Source organism: Eubalaena glacialis, chromosome 6 (assembly GCF_028564815.1).
Source record: "Eubalaena glacialis isolate mEubGla1 chromosome 6, mEubGla1.1.hap2.+ XY, whole genome shotgun sequence".
NCBI classification, from domain to species: Eukaryota; Metazoa; Chordata; class Mammalia; order Artiodactyla; family Balaenidae; genus Eubalaena; species Eubalaena glacialis.
In genome coordinates, this window is record NC_083721.1 from 75,397,699 (window position 1) to 75,421,159 (window position 23,461).

At 50.6% G+C, this 23,461-nt stretch overlaps 1 protein-coding gene across 1 annotated transcript; it reads left to right on the plus strand.

Moving 5' to 3' along the window:
- Positions 1-1,231: 1,231 nt before the first annotated feature.
- LRRC15 (leucine rich repeat containing 15) lies at positions 1,232-14,679 on the plus strand. Its single transcript, XM_061194339.1, has 2 exons — positions 1,232-1,308; positions 9,074-14,679. The coding sequence occupies exon 2, from the start codon at positions 9,079-9,081 to the stop codon at positions 10,786-10,788; it is 1,710 nt and encodes a 569-aa protein (XP_061050322.1). The 5' UTR covers positions 1,232-1,308; positions 9,074-9,078; the 3' UTR covers positions 10,789-14,679.
- The last annotated feature ends 8,782 nt before the right edge of the window (positions 14,680-23,461 follow it).

Consider the following 23,461-nt stretch of genomic DNA (forward strand, 5'->3'; position numbering starts at 1 on the left):
CACTTAATGGACAGGGCACTTTTTGTTTCTGCCTCTGAATCATGGAGCCACGGTGAGGAGGAATGTGGCATGATTCAGGCTGAAGGGCTTGACCATGGCAAGCTCCCCAAATGACTATTTCAGTAATAACACTATGCACTTTTATGTTTTCCTTTCATCACAGCTCTCAAAGCACAGTGTAAACATTAATTAAGGCTTTCAGCATGCCGTGAGGCACTGTGTGTAAACATTACTCTCCCCACTTGGCTGAGAGGGTAAACTGAGCCAGGGGAGGGCAGGTGGCTTAATCCAGTGTGGCTCATACCTTGTTGAGGCTCCACCTTGGAGAAGTTGGGGTTTAACAGCCTCCCTGCCCCTCCAACTATGACTTCTTTCTCTCCTTCCCAGGCCCTCTTGGTGATACCATGAGTAGAAATGGTTTCTTATTTCCTACTGGGGCAGCAGGACGACAGCTCCAATGCAGAGGTGCAGGGCATAGGGAGCTCCTCATTTTGATATATCCCTTCACTGCCATGTGTCGCCACTTCTGGGAGGGGGCAGTGAGGGGACAGAGCATGATGTCGGAAGGCAATCGAAACATTGTTTTTACGGACTTCCCTGGCAGTCCAGTGGTTAAGACTCCAGGCTTCCTCTGGAGGGGGCACAGGTTCGATCCCTGGTGGTGGAACTAAGATCCCACATGCCCCGTGGCACGGCCAAAAAAATTTAATAAATAAATAAAGAAAAGAAAAGAAAAGAAACATTGTTTTTAGGAGGGACACTGGGGGTAACTTTATCTTTCCTCGGAATTTTTCCAAAACCTTAACAACAGGTGAAGCGGGTTAAGCAAATAAGAGGGTTCCTTGTATTGTTCCTGCAAATGTTCTGTAAATTTGAAATTACTTCCGAATTGAAAGTTTAAAAGGAAAAGAACGGATGTCTTTTCTAGAACCGCAGCGGCCAATGCAGCGGAGAGAGTCCAAAAGAAACACTGGAGGAAAAGAGACAAGAGGAAAATGTGTTCTTAAAAAAGAAAAAAAAAAAAAAATCCAAAAAACTGGCAGAAGGAAACCCCTTTCGCTGAGCGCACAGGCTTGCCTCCTTGGGTGACGCCGCACCTCTGTCCTCGCACGTCGGGGCGCTGCAGTGGCGCGCGTGCCCCTCCCCGCCACCGCGCCGACACTGCCCCTGGCGGTGACTCATGCCGGGCATCCTTTAAATACGGGGAGGGCCCGGCGAGCCGCACTCATGCAGCAGCCGTGAGCCGTCCCACGTCCTCCTCTCTGGCTCCCTCTGGTTGACGGCGGCCGGGCGGGCGCTGTGCTGCTGGTAAGTAGGAGGGCTGGCCTCCTGCCTCCTCCCTCCCTCCCACCGGCCTGGAAGGACCCGGCTAGCCTCCCCCTCCTTTTTTGCTGACCCCGCTCCCCCGGGAAGAGCGTCCAGAAGGGGCAGGGCTGGCGCGGTGCCTGGGGATGCTCTCAGAACGCGGCCGGTGGAGCCTGCGCTGGAGGGGCACGTGGCCGAGCTCACGCTGCCCAGGTGCCTGGGGCCACAGCCCTTCTCTGCGGATCCCTGACCAGCCTCTTACTCTTTTTGTCCTGACCCGTCCTGGATGTCGACCTGGGACGCTGAGAAGATGTTTTAGACTGGCAAAAAGTTGACTTTGAAAGTTGACTAAATTATCACACCAGTTACCCACCGAGTTTACCTCTTTCGGGATACTAGCTCCACTGGGAGAAGAGTTTCTCTTTTCAAGATCCAGGTTATTTGAACCCAAGTCCTCTTCCCCAGCACTTAACTATGGTGGCCACCAGCAGCCTGTCCTGTATTTGGGTCTGTTGAGGACCAATGGGGGTATCCCAAGTGACAGAGCTATCCTCTTTTCATAGACTGACTTCTAGTTGCTACAAAAGTGGCTTCAGCAGATGTGCTGGCGCCTGGTTTGGATTTCCAATTTGGAATTCAGCTGTGGACTCAGGATTTTCCAGATTCTAAGTTTGTGTGTGGCTTAGGCGACTTCATTCTGGCAGCTTTCCCCTCTTGCCTTGGCCACTAATGGCTTTGGGTAGGGAGAGTCAGGGCTAGAGATGGATTTGTGATGAGGCTGGTTTGCACTTAAAATTGTGACTGTTGTACCTTTACCAGATTCTCTGCTCAAATGTAGAGGCAGGAGCGGGGCCAAGGAACCACCTGTGGGAAACCAGAACTTTTCTAGAGCTTCCCACCGTGCCAAGTGTGAGAGAGCCAGTCTACCTCCAGGGCCAAATGTGTGACCTCAGGGCAGGCTGCGACTCTCTCTTGGATGACACATCACTCAGACTGAAGGTGCTAGATGCCTGTCTGTCACGCTCTGGCTTCTCCTTTAGGATTATATCACCATATCAACCAGTGTTGGTGCCACTGGCTCTGTAATTTAGAAATTCTGTAATGGCTGTCACTTCTTATACTTTGAATCGATTGAACATCTGGGGTACATTCAGGGCCAGACAGTCCTATTTGCCTGTGGTCTTGAGTCAGCTGGGCGGGCTCTGCAAGGATGAAACAAGAATGTGAGAGAGGTTGGGGTGCGGGGAAGGCTTCTGAACAGACCCTGCAGAAAGTCAGGGCACGGAAGGCTCTCCCAGGGCTGGGGACACTACCTGGGCTTGCTCAGTAAATGGAGGGGGGGCGGGGCTGCCAGTGGAAGTAGATCCAGATGTGGAGAAATAAGGAGAGCTGGGAGAGAAGCTGTTCCAGCTCGGTCCTGCCAGCAAACACTCCCGGGGCTGTGACTACACGTGGCAGTTTGCCTCCCTAAATCCTGACCGCGAAAGACTGACTGCAGCTTCTGGTTTCACTGCCTCCCTGGGCTTTGGGGACACAGGATTTAGAAACTTCTGTCAAGATGCTTTGATGAGGGGCTGGTCCATTTTATCTAAGTTGGGCCCCCCAGGTGTTACCCTGAGAAGGGGGCTGTAGCCCATGGCTTTTAAAATAAAAGCCCCAAGTGGAAGCGTCTCCCTGCTCAGTTGGCAAGTTTGTCAGTATGTCCTGCCACTTCTGCCAAGCTAATTACAGCCCTGCTCTGGCCTCTGCCAGAAGCCCTACCTCCCCTAACCCCAGGGCTGGAAAGGGCTTGTTTCCTCGTACTCATTTCCTTTTCTAAACAAATGGACTGAACTTTGGCCTTGATGGGCCATGAGAGATGGGGTCAGTGACTGAGCCAGGTGGAGGATAAGCGTGTGGCTGCTCTTCCCTTGGGGCTCCAGGATGTGTCTGGGGTGGAGCCCTGAACCGGGCTGTGGGTTGAGGCGATGGGATCACCCCCTTCCGGTTGAACAACCTCTTCTGTTCTTCCATCCACTCCTCCAAGCCACTCAGGTGAAACTGAGCAAACGCGAGCATCAGAGCATCCTTGAGGAAGAACATCCCTCAAACCATGCAGCCTGGGAGTTGGGAGAGGCTCTTGACCTTGACTAATCATGCTGGGCAGCTGGAGGGTGGATTGTAGATGAGCCTGAGATCATTTTAGAATGGAGGGAGAGAAGCCACCTCTTCCCCGCATCCAGGCACAGCTGGACACGTGGTTGACGAGGTCCTAAAGCCTCATGGTAAGGTTCAGGGGGGTCACCAAGCTCTATGGTTAGGTAGAGCCCTGATCTGGGTGTCTGGAATCTTCCACTGACTGTGTGAGCCCAGGCAAGGCCCCTCCTCCCTCTGGGCCCCTTAGTTTTCCCATCTACAAAATGACCAGATGGTTTGACCAGATGGGCTCAAAAGGCCTTGGCATCTCTGATGCCCTGGGCTCTAAGTTCTGCTTCAGGGAGCAGCCTCTACTGCTGGGTTCAACTTAGCACAGACCCCAGATTTCTGACAGGGACGGAGAAAGGGCCACTGAAGGAAATATCGACAGAGGGGGCTGGACCCTGTCTATGGCCCGACCTTCAGCCTCCCCAATCCAGGGTTCAATCTCTCTGTCTTGGCAGTAAATGACATAGGTCAGGAGCATGGGGTCCCAGCTGGTCTAGGCCTCAAGTGGTGCTTCCGAGTGTGGGCTGTGGGACCCTGCATCAGAGTCACTTGGGGAGTTTGTTAAATGTGCAGGGTCCTGGGCCGTTCCCCCTACCCCCCAGACCTAGGGATCAGGAGCTCTGTGGGTGGAGCCTCCAGAGATTCTGATTTTACTCAACAAGATGAACAATAATTGTAAGTAACATTTATCGGGTGCTCATTTTGGGCCAAGAACAAGCCTAAGTGCTTTACATGCATTAACTCGTATAATCCTCATCACTGCAGTGCTATGAGTTCGGTTCTATTAAGCGAGTTTCCCAGGCACTTCCAGGCGACATTTATGTACTGATCTGGGGAACACAGTGGTTACCCCCTTCAAGCGAGACGGGGAGGTCAGGATACAGTGAGCCTCTCATTCAGACAGTGGCTTCAGACCCGCTGGACCGCGCAGAGAGGAGCGGCTTGATTGAGGCTGACGCCGGCTGTGTACAGAGGAGACAACACAGCCCCATGCCTGGCATCTCCCTCGGTGGATGGGGCAACGTCTCAACGCTGATGAGGCCATGTTTTGGGAGACCTCTGTGCGGGGAGGGCACAGGTCAGGGAGGGAGATTTCCTGTCTGGGCCTCAGTTTCCCCAGGTGCGCTGGGAGGGGGCCTCCCTAAGGCCCCCCCCTCTCAACTCCCTGATCCATGAAATGGCTCTTGGCCATGTGAAGATGCGCCAGTTAACAAGTGGGACTGCCCTGCCTGGAAAACTTTTGAAGCAAGGTTCAAAGCAAGCAAGGGCCTGAAAAGATGGATACAATGTCCTCAAGCCTCCATGTGAAGGTGGCACTGCTGGTGGTTCCACGTGACCTATAGGGGATGGTGGGAATGGCGGTGCTTCAGGCCAAATCTCCTTTCTGTCTCTGGTAAGATATCAGAGCTGCCAAGGGCCCCTGGGAGTCTTTACAGTAGGGGAAACTGAGGTCTGGAGAATTTACCTAAACTCACACTCCAACTTAGAGTTAAGACAGAGTAGCACATCCGTCTCCGAGGTTCTTTCCAAAAGCTTTGCTCCATGGCATTGAAATAAGAAGGCGTCTCCTCCCAGGGAACCTCGTGTTTCGGGAATGTGATGATGGTATTAAACCCAAAAGTCCCAACCCACCAACCAACAAAGCTCAGGGCTTCGGGGCTAATTATGTGTTTGCCCATGAGTCATAGAGGCTGTTTTTGCTAGAGAGACCGAAGCCAGAGCGCCTGGTCCAAGCGCTTCCACTCCTGGGGAGGGACCACATCAGAGTGCCCAGGTGAGCTGTCTGTCTGTCCTTCCGTGTGTCTGCGGGCTCAGTGAATTCCCTGGGCCAGCGACAGACGCGACGCTGCCCCCCCTCCCAGAACAGGGGCTGGACCAAGTCGCTGCAGTGACTAAGGACGCGTTTGGCTGCCTGGAGGAGGAGGGTATAATTAGGGCAGCTTTGTGGGTCTTTAACTGGTGTTTGTCATGGCTGCCAAGCGGCACAGGGCGGCGTGGATTATTAGTCCACTGCATGCTGGGCTCCTGAGGGCCTCAGGCTGCCGTGGACACCGGCCACACTTGCTGGAAATCCAAGGGCCCGGCTGGTTGTCCACCCTGCTTCTGCGGCCCCGCCCTCCCCTGAGGGCTCTGCAGCTGGGTTTGGGGTAGGCTCCCTGGAGGTCCTTTGGAGCAGTCAGTGCCAGCCGTGGCGGTAACAAGTGCTGGAAAGTAGGAAAGCAGTGCATGTGGTGCTGGAGTGGGCTCTGCAGACACGAGGATTCATAAAAGGGAAAATCTGCAAATTCTTGGCAATATTCGTTAAGCTGAGTGTGGTTCGTTTTAAACAACAGTGGCTCTGTTCCCATAAGGGAGTTATCTTTTTCCTCCTCTTCCCAAGCCATGAGGCACCACCCCTGGCCGTGGGCCCTTCCTGGGGCTGGCTTGATGCCGCCTCCCCAGCTGGGGAGTGCAAACTCAGAGAGGTCTGAGATGGGTCTTCAGAGGGTTCCTTGGCCCACACCCTCATTTATAGATGGGGAAACTAGACAGAGACTGCCCTGGGCTTTCCAGGTTATGGGCACTTTAATTTAGTCCCTAATACTTGGGCTACAACACCGTTTTGAAGCATACTGGGCATAGGAGTATACATAGAAATTAAGTGCTAGATGGCTCATCACCAGGAGTGATACTTCACCTTTTGTAAGTCAGTCCAGGGGGTAGATCTCTCTCACACATATATCAAGGGGATGGGCAAACACCCACAACAGTCTGCGTGGACCCCCTGGGAGCACAGGCACAATTGTCCTGGTTGATGGATCTCATATCCTTGCCCTGGGACTCAGCCTTAGAATCCTATAGTCTTGGTCATGGACAGCTGTCATCTAGTCCAATACTCTACCAGGTGTAGAATCTTCTCTCCAGCTTCCTTACCATGTTTCTGCTTAGTTTCTGCTTGAACACTTTCAGGGATAGGGAGCTTACTGCTTTATGAGGTTGTCCATTCTGATTCAGACAAGCTGTCTTTGGTGATGAACTAAAATGCACGACCCCATACCTTCTGTGTACTAGTTTCGACCTCGAGAGCCACACTAAGGCTGTTTTCTTTATCCCAGGGCAGCCCTTCACGTACACTAAGAAAGTGCTTGCAGGCTTATCACATCTTCTCTTCTTTCCGCTATTCATCCACAGTTCCTTCAATGGATGCTCAGATGGTCTGGTTTCTGCATCCCCTCACCATCCTCTTACTCTTCTCTAGAAGGCCTTCAATAGACCAGTTTGTCTTTGGCCTTCTTGCAGTTCAGGGTGAAACTGAGAACAGCATTATAGATGTGGACTGATGAGGGCAGTGTAGAGCAATACTATCACCTCCTTTGTTCCATACTTAATACTTCTATTAATGCAGTCTAAGATCACATTAGCTTTTGTGAGCAGTCTTCTTTCTCTGCTACCATCAATAAAAAGCCCTAACATCTAAGGGTGGATGTTAAGTCACTTTTTCAGTGCCTCCTTTCTAAGCTGTTCATTTTCTGCTCTCAAGTTCTGGATCCAACATTTATCTATACAAGTTCATTCTTTCAGATGCGTCCATAGCTTAATCTGGCCCCCTTCCTTTGAATCTAGACTCCATTGTCAAGTTGTTATTTTTCTTTCATTTCTCCACAGTTCTACACACTTATTTGAGTCTTTGATGGAAGGTACAGCAGGTCAGGGCTTGGATGGGCTGTAACTAGGGCAACAATCAAGGCCTGGGTGGGTGGGGGATGAACTTGGGTTCTGTCCTCAGAGTAAGCTTGTTGGGGGCAGGGGAGGGGTGCATTGAGTTGAGGCCAGGTTGGGAAGCCTGAATTATTCTGAGTTATGGGCCAGACTCAGGACTCCATGAGTTCAGGGGAACAAAGAAAGGCCAGAGAAATACCTCCTCCACCCAGCCAGTTTATGCCTTATAGGCCATCATTTGAAATTCCTTCTTCTGACTCAGGACTTTTGCTCATTAAAAGGACAGACACTGCAGTAACACTCACAGTTCTCATCCAGGAATCTGGAGATGCTGGCTTTAAGCTCTGAGCCTCAGTTTCCCTGCTTCCTGCATTCCCCCAAAATGATGGGCATGCATGATCAGCAGTTCTTAACCCTTTGGGAGTTAGAGACCCCTTTGAATCTCGGATGGAAGTTACAGATGTTCTACACATACACAGAAATCCATAGTCCCTTGACTAAGAATGCCAAGATTAAAAGCACCTTGAGGCCTTCCTGCCTCCAAGAGTCTACAAGGGTCATGTTGTAGGGGAGCTTGGCACTTGCTCACACGTTTGCACAGAACACCTTCACAGCCTTTCTTCAATTTGCTCCTCACAATGGCCTCAGGAGGGGGCAGAGGTTATCACTCTCACTTAACAGATGAGGAAGCTGAGCCTGGAGGCCTCAAGCTTCATTCGAGTCAAACAGCTGATTTGTGCTCCTTAAATATTCACGTAGGGCCCAGTCCCCATGCCCCCCATCTCCACTTTCTATTTGTATGGACCTGATCTCAAACACCAAACCTTCCATGACTTTGACTCCATTCCCAGATCAGCACCATGTCTGCGGGAGCGTCTGGGCCTACCAACTTTCAGCTCAAAGTACATCCTAAGTTTTCTGGGACTTACTCAAGGCCACCCAATGTTTCTTTTGGAAACTGGGACTGGTACCCAGAAGGCAGACCCCAGACGTTCGGCCGACCCACAGCAGCCCCTTCCAGAGAGACAGGAAGTGGTGTGGATAGTTTCCTTTTATTGGGAAGGTGGTTTGGATTAAACCTAGATGAAGCCCCTGTGAAAGGGTTAACACAGGGGCAGGTTGGTGGTGGTGGCGATGGGGCAGTGCTGGTCGGTGTGCAGCGGGGCCCAGGGAGAGGGAAGGCTGAGCTTGCCTGCCGTCTTTTCCACCAGGTCGCAGTGTGGCCCTGCTCTGCTGGCTTCCGCTGCTCCTCCCTGCAGGCGTTCATGTCTGTGGCCTCCGCATCTTCCCCCAGATTCAGGCCCTGTTTATTTGCTCTCATTTCCTATCTTTTCCTCCTGAGGAAGCCACGTTCAACGAGCAAGTCCAGGTGCTCTGAGAGACACAGAGATGGATGAGATACTGCTCCTGACTTAAGGAACTCACAGGGATGGGACACGAACATCCCTGCCCTTGCAAAGCCTATTGACTAGTGAAGGAGACAGACGGGGACACAGTGAATGCCATGTGTGGCTGCTGTGGCTTAGGCCATAATGGAAGTTGGGAAAATCACCTGCACGGGAGGGTAACTAAAGCTGACTCATGGAATCCTGGAAAGCTTCCTAGGGGTGACTGGCTGTGAGCTAGACTTAGAAGTGTGGGGAAGATTTGGATGACGATGAAGAGCCCTCCAAGTGGGGCGAATTGCTTGGGCAAAGGCATGGAAATAGGAAGGCCTGGGGGAAAACGAAGAGGCTGCAGACCAGACCACAGGTAGCATGAGATGGGTATGTGGTGATGGGGTTCAAAGGCAAGCCAGTGTTTAGCACCCAAGGTTGACGTTGGCTTAAAAACAGCTGAAGCGTCAGTGAGGCGGTCCTGACTCGTGCCCTTTCTCTCCTTGCAGAGGCCATGCCGCTGAGACATTATCTCCTTTTGCTGGTGGGCTGCCAAGCCTGGGCCGTGGGCTGGGCCTACCATGGCTGCCCTAGAGAGTGCACCTGCTCCAGGGCCTCCCAGGTGGAGTGCACGGGGGCGCGCATCATGGTGGTACCCACCCCGCTGCCCTGGAACGCCATGAGCCTGCAGATCCTCAACACGCACATCACCGAGCTCAACGAATCCCCGTTCCTCAACATCTCGGCCCTGATCGCCCTGCGGATTGAGAAGAATGAGCTGTCCCACATCGCGCCCAGTGCCTTCCGTAATCTGGGCTCGCTGCGCTACCTCAGCCTCGCCAACAACAAGCTTCAGGTTCTGCCCGTCAGCCTGTTCCAGGGCCTGGACAACCTAGAGTCGCTCCTCTTGTCCAGCAACCAGCTGGTGCAGATCCAGCCGACGCACTTCACCCACTTCAGCAACCTCAAGGAACTGCAGCTGCACGGCAACCACCTGGAATTTATCCCTGACGGGGTCTTCGACCACCTGGTGGGCCTCGTCAAGCTCAATCTGGGCAAGAATAGCCTCACCCACCTCTCACCCAGGGTCTTCCAGCACCTGGGCAACCTCCAGGTCCTCCGGCTGTATGAGAACAGGATTTCAGACCTCCCCATGGGCTGTTTTGACGGGCTTGGCAACCTCCAGGAGCTGGCCCTGCAGCAGAACCAGATTAGTATGCTGTCTCCCGGCCTCTTCCACAACAACCGTAACCTCCAGAAGCTCTATCTGTCCAACAACCACATCTCCCAGCTGCCCTCCGGCATCTTCATGCAGCTGCCCCAGCTCCACCGGCTCACACTGTTCGGGAATTCCCTGAAGGAGCTCTCTCCGGGCATCTTTGGACCCATGCACAACCTGCGTGAGCTTTGGCTCTATGACAACCACATCACCTCCCTCCCGGACAATGTCTTCAGCAGCCTCCGCCAGTTGCAGGTCCTGGTCCTCAGCCACAACCAGATCAGCTACATCTCTCCGGATGCCTTCAATGGGCTGGTGGAGATGCGGGAGCTGTCCCTCCACACCAATGTGCTGCAGGAGCTGGACGGGAGTGTCTTCCGCATGTTGGCCAATCTGCAGAACATCTCCCTGCAGAACAACCGCCTCAGACAGCTGCCGGGCAATATCTTCGCCAACGCCAATGCACTCATGACCATCCAGCTGCAGAACAACCAGCTGGAGAACCTGCCCTTGGGCGTCTTCGATCACCTGGGGCAGCTGTGTGAGCTGCGGCTCTATGACAACCCCTGGAGGTGTGACTCAGACATCCTTCCGCTCCACAATTGGCTCCTACTCAACAAGGCCAGGCTGGGGACAGACACGCTCCCGGTGTGTTTCAGCCCAGCCAGTGTCCGAGGCCAGTCCCTCATCATCATCGACGTCAATGTTGTTATCTCCAGTGTCCAGGGTCCAGTGGTGCCCACCCACCCAAAGACACCCAGCTACTCCGACACCACTGAATTCACCAGCACCACGCAGGACTACACCAGTCTGACCACCATCGAGACCACCGGTAGCCGTGGCGTACGGGACAAGACCGAGACCCAGAGCAGGCTGGCCATTGCTGCCATTGTGATCGGCATCATTGCCCTGGCCTGCTCCCTGGCTGCCTGCATCTGCTGCTGCTGCTGCAAGAAGAGGAGCCATGCAGTCCTGATGCAGATGAAGGCACCCAATGAGTGTTAAGAGAGGCAGGCTGGAGCCAGGGCTGGGGAACAGTGGGACCCCAGAGGATCCGGGATTTCATTGTTCTGCCTCCACCCCTGGGTCCACAGAGCCATCCCCTGCTCCCCCTCTCTCCGGTCCCCGAGAGAAAGGTGCCCCCACCTCTTCCTGACCTGCGTGGTTCTCCTGTAGAAGAGGTTCTTGCAGAGCCTTCTTACCAACAGCGAGACCTAACCCACTGTGGCAAAAACCCTGCGGTGTTCCCAATTCACATCCCTGGGCTTCTCTCAAGAAAGCCCCTCCTCTAAAGCCTCACCAGCGCTCCTCCAAAAACCACCTTCCCTGCGTCTGCACCCCTGCCAACCTCTATAGACGCAATTATTACACACCTGCCACTTTGTGGGAATAGTTCTCCACCGGGACAGCCCCGCTCCCAAGTATTATGTAAGTTGATTCCCCTTCTTTGCTCCTCTTGTTTGTGACATGGCTCTACCCTGGCCCCTCAATGAAAGGTCTCCCTTCACTTCCTACTCCTGAAGGCAAGGTGACTTCTCTCCTCGAAGAAGGCTTCAAACCGTTTAGCTGATCTCTTAAGAACTGCCAAGTGCCCTGGCTTTCAGGATGCTCTGAAAGAGAGAAGGGAAAAATGAGGCTGCTCAGGTCCTGGAGGCCGGACTATCATCAGCATCTCTTGTGATTTTTATCTGGAAAAGGAAGAAAGGCACCCGTGCAACAAGTTTAGCCGCTTAGAGAATGATATTTCTGAACTGCAAACTTTGCTTTGAAAATTTTAGTCCTTTAAGGAATAAAATCATGTAGAATTTCTCACCCCCCCAAAAAAACTTGAAAATCAGCTTATTGGTACTGGATGGAGAAAGCAACTTGGTGCCTGGGGGTCCTTGTGTTCACCCCCAGGATTTTTCTCTTTTAACTTTTTATGGAAGTGTAATATGCATATAGAAAAGCAGGAGCATGATAGTGTATAGTTTGATGGATTTTCACAAACTTTACACACCTGTGTAATCAGCACCCAAATCAAGAAATGAGACATCGCCAGGATCCTCCATCCTGAGCTTTTACTGGAGAAGACTGGGGCTTGTGGAGGTGGCATGAACTTACCTGGGAAGTGGCTCCCCATGGGTCAGGATGAGCCCCTCACTGCCCTCCACCTGCAGCCAGCCCTTGCAAAGGCCCAGCTGCCAGGGTTGGAGGAGAAGATGTAGGTACACTCTGGCCTGGACGGGAAATTGTATTAAATCCCAGACCTTGAAGCACCAGGCTTGGCCAGGTCAGAGGCATCTCAACTAGAGAGGCCCATGCAGCCACACACCCTACCCTGCCAACAAGCTGTCTGTTGCTCATTGGAGGCTCTTCTGCCTGGGCCTTTTATGGGCATGATATGCCTATATCTGTTTTTAATTTTCACTCTCCATTTAGGAAAGTGAAATAGCTCAGAGATGAGATCCTTTAATTGGACAGCCAAGTGTAATGGAACCCAGCAATCCCTCTGGTTGTGGTAAAATTCTCCATCGACATTACGGTCAGCTAGACACTGAACTTCAGCATTCTCATACACAGCAGGCAACACGGGTACACAGATAGGTCACACTGGGTCAGGGCCCTCTGTGGAGCCTCTCCCTGCCTGTGGTCTGGTTACAAGAGTTGAGTTGTTTGGTCCAGAGTTGCAGTCACATGAATACCTGCCCTCGCCATCCTTCCTGCTACATATATATTCACACTGGTAAAGAAAGTACACTCAGGATAATGCATGTCTTTCTCTGGACAACTGGTATACCAGTTTAGAAGTAGAAACAGTGAAATGGAGAATTTCAGGTGTCTGTGTCTGCCCAGGAAAGAGCTGCCTCCAACACTACAGGGATTTGGAAATCTGCGATCAATCCTGACTGGCCTTTACTAGTTCCCTCTGCCCCACGAGACAAATAAGAAATCCCCTTGGGCCTTAACAGCATGATGCTGAAAGGTCCCAACAAAACGAGTGTGTAAGAACTTGTGCATTTTGTAGCTTTTCACTCTCTGTCACAGGGAATCTGGGAGAGATGGGGCCTGTTAAGGCAAAAGACATAGTATCCCCAAGGTAAATCAGGGTCTCCAAAATGTTTTCAAATTATTTATAGCACCTGGCGGACATGTATCAAGGCTTGCCAGGGTCCAAAAGGACGTGAGTCCAGAACTTGGGTCATGGGCATCATTCCACTGATGGTGGCCTGCCATATTGATCCTGGGGCTCAAAGGGGAAGCTTGGCTTGGTCTCCTCCAGACAGGAAGCATGGTTTGGCACTGCATTCCTCAAGATGCTCCTTGTAAGTAGGCTCCAATGTCTCCTTGTGCAAGGGTACAAGTGGGCCAGAGATGGCAGAGAGGTGAGGAAGGAGTCCTCTTCATCCAGTGTGTACTGCCAAGCTGAACCCAGAACCCCTGGGTATTGATGGCATTGGCCATGACCTTGGAATATCTTCCTCACTGGCCCAGGATATCACACGTGTCTCCAGGCCAAAGGCTGGCCTGAGGGCAGCTGTCCTCAGATGACTCCCTAAAGGAGCACCCTGGGTGGGGGTGGTGGACCCTTTACCTGACCTTCTGAGCTTGCCTGTTCCTTTCTCCCACCAAAGTGGACTGGGAGGAGCCAATAGACCTCCTCTTCCTTGGCAGGCGTTTTGGTCTTTCTGAACCACGTTGTCTGGTCAGGGAGCTGCCAGAAAATGTGGGTGGAGTTTCCTTTCCAACAGGATGATGCATTTGCTCACTTCTTGGGGCTGGAGTGAGCTGCTTGGTCCCCCGAAAGTTGAGTTCGCTTTCTCCCTTTGCTCACTGGCTTCTAGTTCCCCTTGCCAGTACTCCATTTGGAGTGGAGGGTCAATGTTGGAGGAGAGATAATAAGAGCCCGCTAGAACCACTGTTTTTCAAAAATGCTTACTGTGCATGGATACCCTTCAAAGCACTTAAGAGCCATTTTCTTTTTAACCCTCACAGCACCCCTGCGCATGAGTAGTACACGTGAGAGGGTCTAAAACCACTTGTCTTCTGCAACATTATTCAATAGGCTGTGGGTTTACCTTCTCTCTTTAAGCTTTGTACAAGACCTCATGGCCTGTCCTGGGCTTTCATCATTAAACCAAAGAAAACGGGGGTCACTGTCCTGTTGCTCCGCAGTCTTAGCCATTGGAACCTCACCTGCTACTGTGTGGATCCAAAGCTTTGTGAATACAGGAAAAAATTAAACTCATCCACCCCTTAAAGAAAAACTGGCTTCTCTCAAGGGAACTGTTGGGCTGAGTGTATATTGTTCCTCCTCGTTAGAATTTAAAGGCACAACACCCTTCTCAGAACTCTTCCTGGGCAACAATACAATTGTCACAGATGTCTGTGTAGTGCAGTGATGGGAATCATTTCCAAACTCAGGAAGCTTGTGGCGAGCAGACAGCTAGAGATAACTAGATAACTAGGGTTGCTGAAGAGACACTGGAGGTAGCCCGGCCTTTAGCTATGAATCACTCAAAGAATTCAGCCTACAGATCCCACAGTCGGAACTGAATCGGGGCTGCTGGGGAGCTGGTGGTGATGGTCTTGGGGAGCAGGTCTTCGCTGTGGTTCAGAGATGCATGGGGCAGACACTCCTCCAGGCCAAACTGCTCCCAGTCTGAGCTCTCTCCTTGACCTAAGGAGAGATTGTTTTCACAAACCTGTTGTCTTCGTGCTGCCTTCAAAAGTAGATCAATTTTGCCTCGCTTAAAGAATCATTGCAAATAGTCCCAGGTGCTTGGTGATGCATTTAGAGCTTTCTAGGCCCCCGAGGTTTTATAGAGTGTGAGCCCTGGTGGGCAAGGTTGGGGGTCTGTCTTTGCTGGATGCTGCTTGTAACAGATTGGGTGTGCAGAATCAGCAATAAATGGTATACACAAGACACGTGTGATACTGTGGGCGCCTTGGCTGGGGGATCTCACTGTTGATTCTACACTTGTCACACGAATGCAAGGCTGACCTGGACAGCCCCCCACAGAGACCAATTCCAGGCTGGGAAAGGTCTTTGGAAAGTGAGCGGGGACCAAAATGATGTCTATAGGTCACTGTGGCCAGAAGGGGCCTTAAGAATAGGTTCAACCCATTTTATAGATGAAGAAAGTAAGATTGGGACAGGAAATGTCCCAATCTTATTTCCCCTAGTCACCTAGTGAACTAGTGGCTGAGCTTGCAAGACAACCAGGCTTCCAGACTCCCAGGCTGGAGTTTCTTCTATGTCTCAGAAAGGCAGTGAAGTTCACTCAGCATTCATTAAAGTGCCTGCAGGCATGCGCGCACACACACACACACACACACACACACACACACACACACACACACACACACACACACACTCTTCACTTTGTTCTGAAGGCCCTGGATGAACACCTCCCTCCTCAAGCAACTGCTTTCATCCTTGGATAATCCCAGTGGTTAAAGCTTCTCTCTCCATATTGGGCCAAAATTCACCTCCCTATATCATTTCCCCCTTTTAACTCAGAAAGGGTTTACAAACTTAAATAAGCATTAAATAAAGAAACAAACACAAAAGGACAGCAAACCCACAACCCTCTTAGAATTTCTCCTGGCACTGAGAGCCCACTGGTGCGTGTGGCCGGCTGCCCACCTGCGGTCAGTCTGGCCTTGCACTGGAGGGGATGTGGGTGTGCAGCCCCGATCCCAGTCCTCAGCCCAGAGCAACTTACTGGAAACTTTCTAGAGCCTAGTGGCTGCCCTTAGGGTCCTAAAGTTGCCAAGACCATAACCTTAGCTGGATTTTGGCCCCAACGTGGATCTGTCCATGGGAACAGTTCAGGGTCGTTTTGTAATCTTCAGAGGCCTTGCCTAGATTCTCTTCTGCAGTCCTGTGACCCTGGTGACATTCCGGGAACGCTCAGGCCACGTGAGGGGAGGAACCACTGCCTGGAACTTTGATCAGCACCAGGACTGCTGGGTTCATGCTGACCACTGACCACACCAGAAGCCCTTCTGCTCCTGAGGAAGAGCCAGGGCAGCTGGTCCCCAACCGTGAGCCCCTCGCGGTAGGTTTCCTGGGGTCACTACAGGGCTCTGGGGTCTGTGGGGACGTGAGAGGAATCTGGCCTGGGATCCCAGCTTGGGGGCAGGAGATGGGCTGGCCACTTGTCCCAGGTTTCAGAGCATGTCCCCAACTCCATGTAGGCTGCACCTTCCGTGTCCCCTCGCCCGGGCAGGAGAAGCCCCTGAGGTACTCAGCCAGGGTGGTGCTGGGCTGGGGCTGGAGGCAGGTCATGGTGAGGGATTCTGAGATGAAGGTGACCCAGTCCCTGGTCACAGACAACTTCTAGTGGATGGTGGGGATAAAGTAGTGTGACCATATGTCTAGGTTTTCCTGGTCCCACCCTTGTTTATGCCTGTCATCCTGGCATAATTATCAAGAGCTCTCCTTTTATTCTCAGAAGTGTCCTGGTTTCGATGATAAAGTAGGAATAAAACATGTATGTGGCTACGTTTTAGCAAACATTTATTATTTGCCAGGCACTGCATTAAGTGCTTTATTATTTACCATCTAATTTAGCATATTTGTCATCCAACTGAGTGCTAATTTTAACACTAAGGGATGGGGTTATAACCAGGTATTGGGAAACTGAGGCTTAGAGAGGGAGTGACCTGCCCAATCCCACACAGCTAGTAGATAGTGGTGTCAGAATTTAAACCCACGGTACAGCAATGACAGAGCCCTAATCCATGAAGCAGGATGAAGAATAAGACCCTGGATACAGGCTCACGAGAGCCACAAATACATTCTGTTCAATTCGGCACCCAGGGCCTGAGCACCTCTCTGGCTCAGCCCTGGGCCAGGTGCTGGGGTGCATGGCCAGGTAAGAGATGCTGCGGTCACAGGACCGCCACCTCCCAGGGGCTCCTAGTCAGGTGGTGCAACTGACTAGAAGGCAGAGCAGAAGGGCCCACATGTTCAGCAGAAGACAAGTACCTGCAGGATCCAAAAGAGGCGCAGTCCAGGAAGGCTTCCCAGGGGACGAGTGACTTGTGCTGGCCTGGAGGGTAGGGAGAATGGTAGCAACAGGGAAAGGTCAGCAAGGGCATTCTAGTGGAGGGGGCTGCCTGAGAGAGGGCTAGAGGTGGGGCCCATGGGGAGCATTTGGAGAAAGGACAGTGCCCGGTTCACAACCTCCTCTTATTTCAGAATGTTAGTTCCCTTCAGGAAGCTATGACAGTGGATAAAGTTTCCTTGAGCCTCTGCAATGTAATTGCAAGGAAGGAAAGGAATCAAGGAAGCCCCTATTAGGTACTTGGAACTGTGCTGTGTGTTTTACATGATCTAAAAAATTTTTTAAATTTTTAAATTTTTTTGGCTGCGCTGTGCAGCATGCGGGATCTTAGTTCCCTGACCAGGGACCGAACCTGTGCCCCCTACATTGGAAGAACAGATTCCTAACCACTGGACTGCCAGGGAATTCCCTACATTATTTTTATAATAACTTTCAACCTTATTACAACAGTGACACCTATTTATTATTTTCAAAAGTTGAAAATACATTATTAAGCCAAAGGAAAAAATTAAAATCACCTGCAATTAATTCTATTCTTCAGAGATAACCACTGCAAATGTTTTGTGTACCATCTGAAGCTCTCTAGGGGACCATCAAAGTCACTTCAGTGACATAAACTCAGGTGTGGGTTGAAAAGAACTTATTACGAATAACAAAAGACGTTCCTCTCATCACTCAGGATATTCCAAGGGTTTTTGGAGCGCTGTGCCAGGAACCAGGAAGACCAAATATAAATTTATTATATCAGAGTATCATAAACCCACAGCCAGTTATTTCATTTAATTGCCACGATGACCCTAATGCACGGTAATGCGGGTGTTATTATTATTATTATTATTATCATGATTGTTCTCAATCTACAAATGCGGAAACTGGGACTCTGAGGGATTACCTCACTGCTTGGGATGCCCTGGGCAGCAGGGTGGGGAGGGCAGGCTGGCTGGGGAGGGGGCCAGCCCAGGTCCCACTGCCTCAGCCACTTGGCTTATTTCCCTGATTGAGAGGAAAGGAGACTGGGGTCCTGGAGACTTGGGTGAGGCAGTCAGGGGCTCCAGATAAGCCTTGGAAGCCCCTCTTCCTGCTCCCAGATGTACTAGAGCCCGAGGGGCAAAATCCAGCCACGTTGGTGAGACAGACCCTGATGTGGATACCCCAGGTCCAGGGACAAGTCCCCTGGGGGTGTCGGGCCGGGCTCTGCGCTCCCGTCACCCTCTGGAAGGAGTGAGGGCTGGCTCTGTGGTGGATGACAGATGGGCTGTGGTACACACAGAAATGTACCAATCCAAAAGTAATCTGAGAAGAGGAAAGAGTCCATTCGCAATCAGTCACCCCTCCCACCCTCCTCCACAAAAAGCCAGGCTTCCTTGGCTTGCTGAAGGCATGGAACATTTTTGTGGGCATTTGCTGGTCTCTGCGCAAATGCAGAGGTGGTTTCTCAGATGACAAGCTGGAATCTTCTGGCTGCCGCCCCACTGTCCCCTCTGCTGCCATCCTCCACAGTACCTAGGCGGGGATGCTCCCGGTCTCCAGAGCCTGTGGTGACCTGCTCTGGAGGGTGGCTCGGGGAAGAGGCCCAAGTCCAGGGCATCCTGGCCACATCAGAATCTGAGCTCCACTAAACCAAGGACAAAACAATGACCCGTTTCCCTTGGCCAGAAGAGCCAGAGAGTGCTGTAGCGAGACATCCGGCTGGCCCGTAAATGAGGTGTTTGAATGAGCTCACCAGTTTTTCCTTAGCTGACTCCTGTGACTACTTTACAACAGAGCTGGGGCTGGCCTGGGCTGATGTAGCTGAGTGCTCTCTGTGTACACGGCTCTGGGTTTGGAGCTTTCAACGCATTTTCTCATTCAACCCTCGGAACCACCCCTTGAGGAAGGTAGTATTGAAACTTGCTGTTTTGAAGATGAGGAAATTGAAGCACGGAGAGGTTAAGTAATTCAGCCAAAGCCACACAGCTAGTAAGGGATGGAGACAAGATTTGAACCCAGACTGTCTGACACCACAGCACAAACTCTTAGCCATTCTAGAGTGATGTGAGAGTAAGTCTTGGGCTGGGAGCGGAACATTTGGAAATTATCAGTGTTCCACACCCTCACTGTGAGTACCATCTACCACTTCCTTTGCCCCAGTGGACTGGGGCAAGAGGGTCTTGCCCTGAACTTTAGAGGCCCTGTTCTGGCTCCCCTCCCACCATGACACCCCCAAGGGGTGAGAAGTTTGCATGATCAAAGGGACATGCCCATCTGGAGGCTGTGTCCCCATTTCAAATCCTGATTCAGGTACCCAGGACCCAGGGCTTGTGTGGCATGCCTCCCGAGGTCCATCTTCTCTAGGCTGACCCCATCACAAAAGTGCATTCCCTTAGGCTTGTGAAGTGCTGGGACACAGCCGTGGGTGGGATGTCTACTCACAGTACCGGAGAGAGTCTGGTGGGAAGAGAAGGAGACAGGCGGTAGGCAAGGTCCCTTGTGTATGTTCACCTTGGGTCCTGAAAATGTGAGAATGGGTCTTCCTGTTCCAGAAGCCTTGTGGTGTCACTGCAAGCACCTTGCTGACAGCTCAGGCCATCAGGACGGATCCTAGCCCCACACATCTTAGTCGTGTGCCCTTGGACCCATTGCTGTAGCTCTGGGACCCCCAGTTTCCCTGTCCTGGAAATTTCTCGATGTGCTCTGAGGATCAAGATGCAGGTGTGAGAGCTTTGGGAGCTGGCAGGTGGGTCTCGCCCCCTAGCTCAGCCCCCCACATCAGAGAAGCTTCTCCCACCTCTCCCACTGGCCACTGCCTGAGCCTAAGCTGATTTCTCTACACTTGATTTTCTGTGCCGCTGATGCCATAGTTTTGACTCAAGTCCTGAATTCTCCAGTTACATCCCTTTGTTGGAAAATTCTAAAGTATATTATTTCTTTTTTGTTCTGTATAACTATAATTTTTTATTAGTTATCTATTTTACACATATTAGTGTATATATGTAAGTCCCAATCTCCCAATTCATCCCACCACCACCCCCTGCCCCCGCTTTCCCCCCTTGGTGTCCATACGTTTGTTCTCTACATCTGTGTCTCTATTTCTGCCTTGCAAACCAGTTCACCTGTACCATTTTTCTAGATTCCACATATAGGAGTTAATATACGATATTTGTCTTTCTCTTTCTGACTTACTTCACTCTGTATGACAGTCTCTAGGTCCATCCACGTCTCTACAAATGACCCAATTTCATTCCTTTTTATGGCTGAGTAATATTCCATTGTATATATGTACCATATCTTCTTTATCCATTCGTCTGTCGATGGGCATTTAGGTTGCTTCCATGACCTGGCTATCGTAAATAGTGCTGCAATGAACATTGGGGTGCATGTGTCTTTTTGAATTATGTTTTTCTCTGTGTATATGCTGGGTCATATGGTAGTACTATTTTTAGTTTTTTAAGGAACCACCATACTGTTCTCCATAGTGGCTGTATCAGTTTACATTCCCACCAACAGTGCAAGAAGTTTCCCTTTTCTCCACACCCTCTCCAGCATTTGTTGTTTGTAGATTTTCTGATGATGCCCATTCTAGCTGGTGTGAGGTGATACCTCATGGTAGTTTTGATTAGCATTTCTCTAATAATTAGTGACGTTGAGCAGCTTTTCATGTGCCTCTTGGCTATCTGTATGTCTTCTTTGGATAAATGTCTATTTAGGTCTTCTGCCCATTTTTTGATTAGGTTGTTTGTTTTTTTAATATCGAGCTGCGTGAGCTGTTTATATATTTTGGAGATTAATCCTTCGTCTGTTGATTCATTTGCAAATATTTTGTCCCATTCTGAGGGTTGTCTTTTTGTCTTGTTTATAGTTTCCTTTGCTGTGCAAAAGCTTTTAAGTTTCATTAGGTCCCATTTGTTTATTTTTGTTTTTATTTCCATTTCTCTAGGAGGTGGGTCAAAGAAGATCTTGCTGTGGTTTATGTTAAAGAGTGTTCTTCCTATGTTTTCCTCCAAGAGTTTTATAGTGTCTGGTCTTACATTTAGGTCTTTAATCCGTTTTGAGTTTATTTTTGTGTATGGTGTTAGGGAGTGTTCTAATTTCGTTCTTTACATGTAGCTGCCCAGTTTTCCCAGCACCACTTATTGAAGAGACTGTCTTTTCTCCATTGTATATCCTTGCCTCCTTTGTCATAGATTAGTTGACCATAGGTGTGTGGGTTTATCTCTGGGCTTTCTATCCTGTTCCATTGATCTATATTTCTGTTTTTGTGCCAGTACCATATTGTCTTGATTACTGTAGCTTTGTAGTATAGTCTGCAGTCAGGGAGTCTGATTCCTCCAGCTCTGTTTTTTTCCCTAAGGTTGCTTTGGCTATTCGGGGTCTTTTGTGTCTCCATGCAAATTTTAAGATTTTTTGTTCTAGTTCTGTAAAAAATGCCATTGGTAATATGACAGGGATTGCATTGAATCTATAGATTGCTTCTAAAGCATATTATTTCCAAGTGACAGTGGGTTAGAAGTTAGAGGTACGGCAGGGGCGGGTGAGGCACAGTGTCCCCATGAGGCTTTTCCTTTCACCTGCGCCTCTTGCTTTGGTCCCAGCTCTCCCAGCAGGAGTGATCAAGGAAACCAGGAGATCTGGGTTCTAACCCAGGCCCCACTGCAGACACCTGGGGGCCTGGCCTCGCCCTCTCAATGTGGCTGGCCAGATGGTCCCTAGGGTCCTCATGTCCCTTCTAGTGGGATTTCTTCTGGAAACTGCCTTTGAGAACCAAGGACCAAAGGGGTTAGCAGGAAGGGGACTGGCATGTTGATAATATTATGGCACTTTACAAATAGGAATTGCTCCTCTCTTACTCTCGGTGGGGGAAGGAGGAGGGAGGGCTCAAGGCCGTGCTCACACCTGGCTACGGTCATTCACTCCGGGCTGGAATCATTCCAGGGAAGGGCAGCTCTGCCTCTCAAGCTGCTCATCTCAGCCATGGACGGTTCAGTTCAACAGACCCTATCATGAATCAACAAGAGCGTAGAGAGGACCACACCCATCTTCTCACAGAAAGGACAGCTGTGAGAACCCGTCATCTGGAGGATGATGCCAGGTGCTAAGATAGAGAAACATATCAGGAGTCAGAGAAGGCTTCTGTCAGGATGCCCAGGGGTTTCGTGTAGGAGCCTAGGGACAGCCCAGGTAGCAGGTATGGGTGGGACCATGGCTACGTCATCCTTCTTCAGCCAGGCCCTCTTCTTATCTGTATTCTGTGCATGCAATCTCAAGAGAATAAAGTCTCACGCTAAAGCTGAACTCTGTAATGCTGGTCTATGGGGTGGCAGGACCAGGAGGCTTGTCCCTTTCCCTAGTGTGTCCTGAGTGGCAGCAAGCTCCATCACTGTTAGAGACCTTCCCAACCATGGTGTATAATCCACCTCCTGTGGCTTACCTATGTGGCCATCAGAGGAGCCTCAAGGGAGAGGCAGCACTTTTTCAGGGAGAAATTGTTCCTTCTCTATTGATTAGGCAGAAAAATTCCTGGAAAAACTGAGAGTTATTGAGTGTCTGAATGGGAAGAGGGTACAGGGGGCTTTTTGTGAGCACTGTGCTTGCATGTGGAGCCTTTTGGCTGAAGCTGAATCTTGCGATGGAAGAAGCAGCCAGCAGAGAGCGGCAGAGAGGCAGGCAGCAAAGGGTGCTTGGGGCCAAGATTCCCCAACAGGGAGCCAGCTGAGTTCTTGCTGAGGACAGGTAAAGTGAGAAAAATGACGATTATATTGCATGAGGATTTTCTCTTTCTTTCTGCCTTTCCTTCTTTCTGTCTGTCTTCTTTCTTTCTTTGAAGCTAAATATATTCTAGCTAAAGCGCATTTTGTTCTTCCTACTTTTTTGATGTTCAAATAATCTTTTCTGTAATGATGGTGGTTTGCAACCTTTAACAATGGTTAACATAGCTTATTAATTGCTCACACTATGTCAGACACTGTTCTAAAACCTTTACCTATATTTACTCATTTAATCCTCCAATTACCCCAACATGGTTAGCACTAATGTTATCCTCATTTTACAGATACGAAAATTGAAGCACATGCCCAAGGTCACATAGCTAGAACGTGATGGAGCTGGTATTCCAACTCACGGAACTTGAACCACTAGAAGCCATGTAAATGATGATGTGGGTGGAAGCAGTAGAGACGTGGGGGGTACAGACCCCCTAATGGGACAATTAAGGCCCTGTTGATCTCATCATGTGGGAATGTGAACCCAATGCCCCTAAATCATCCTGAAATCTGGAAACATTTAATGTGCTATTTCTCAGTTTCTACATGCTGGCTAGTGGTTCAGACATAAAAAAGACTGAGTGGGGCTTCCCTGGTGGCGCAGTGGTTGAGAATCTGCCTGCTAATGCAGGGGACACGGGTTCGAGCCCTGGTCTGGGAAGATCCCACATGCCGCGGAGCAACTAGGCCCGTGAGCCACAACTACTGAGCCTGCGCGTCTGGAGCCTGTGCTCCGCAACAAGAGAGGCCACGATAGTGAGAGGCCCGCGCACCGCGATGAAGAGTGGCCCCCGCTTGCCGCAACTAGAGAAAGCCCTAGCACAGAAACGAAGACCCAACATAGCAATCAATCAATCAATCAATCAATCAATCAATCAATCAATC

Excerpts from the sequence above, each read along its gene's own strand:
- LRRC15 (XM_061194339.1), top strand. The coding sequence starts at position 9,079 with ATGCCGCTGAGACATTATCTCCTTTTGCTGGTGGGCTGCCAAGCCTGG.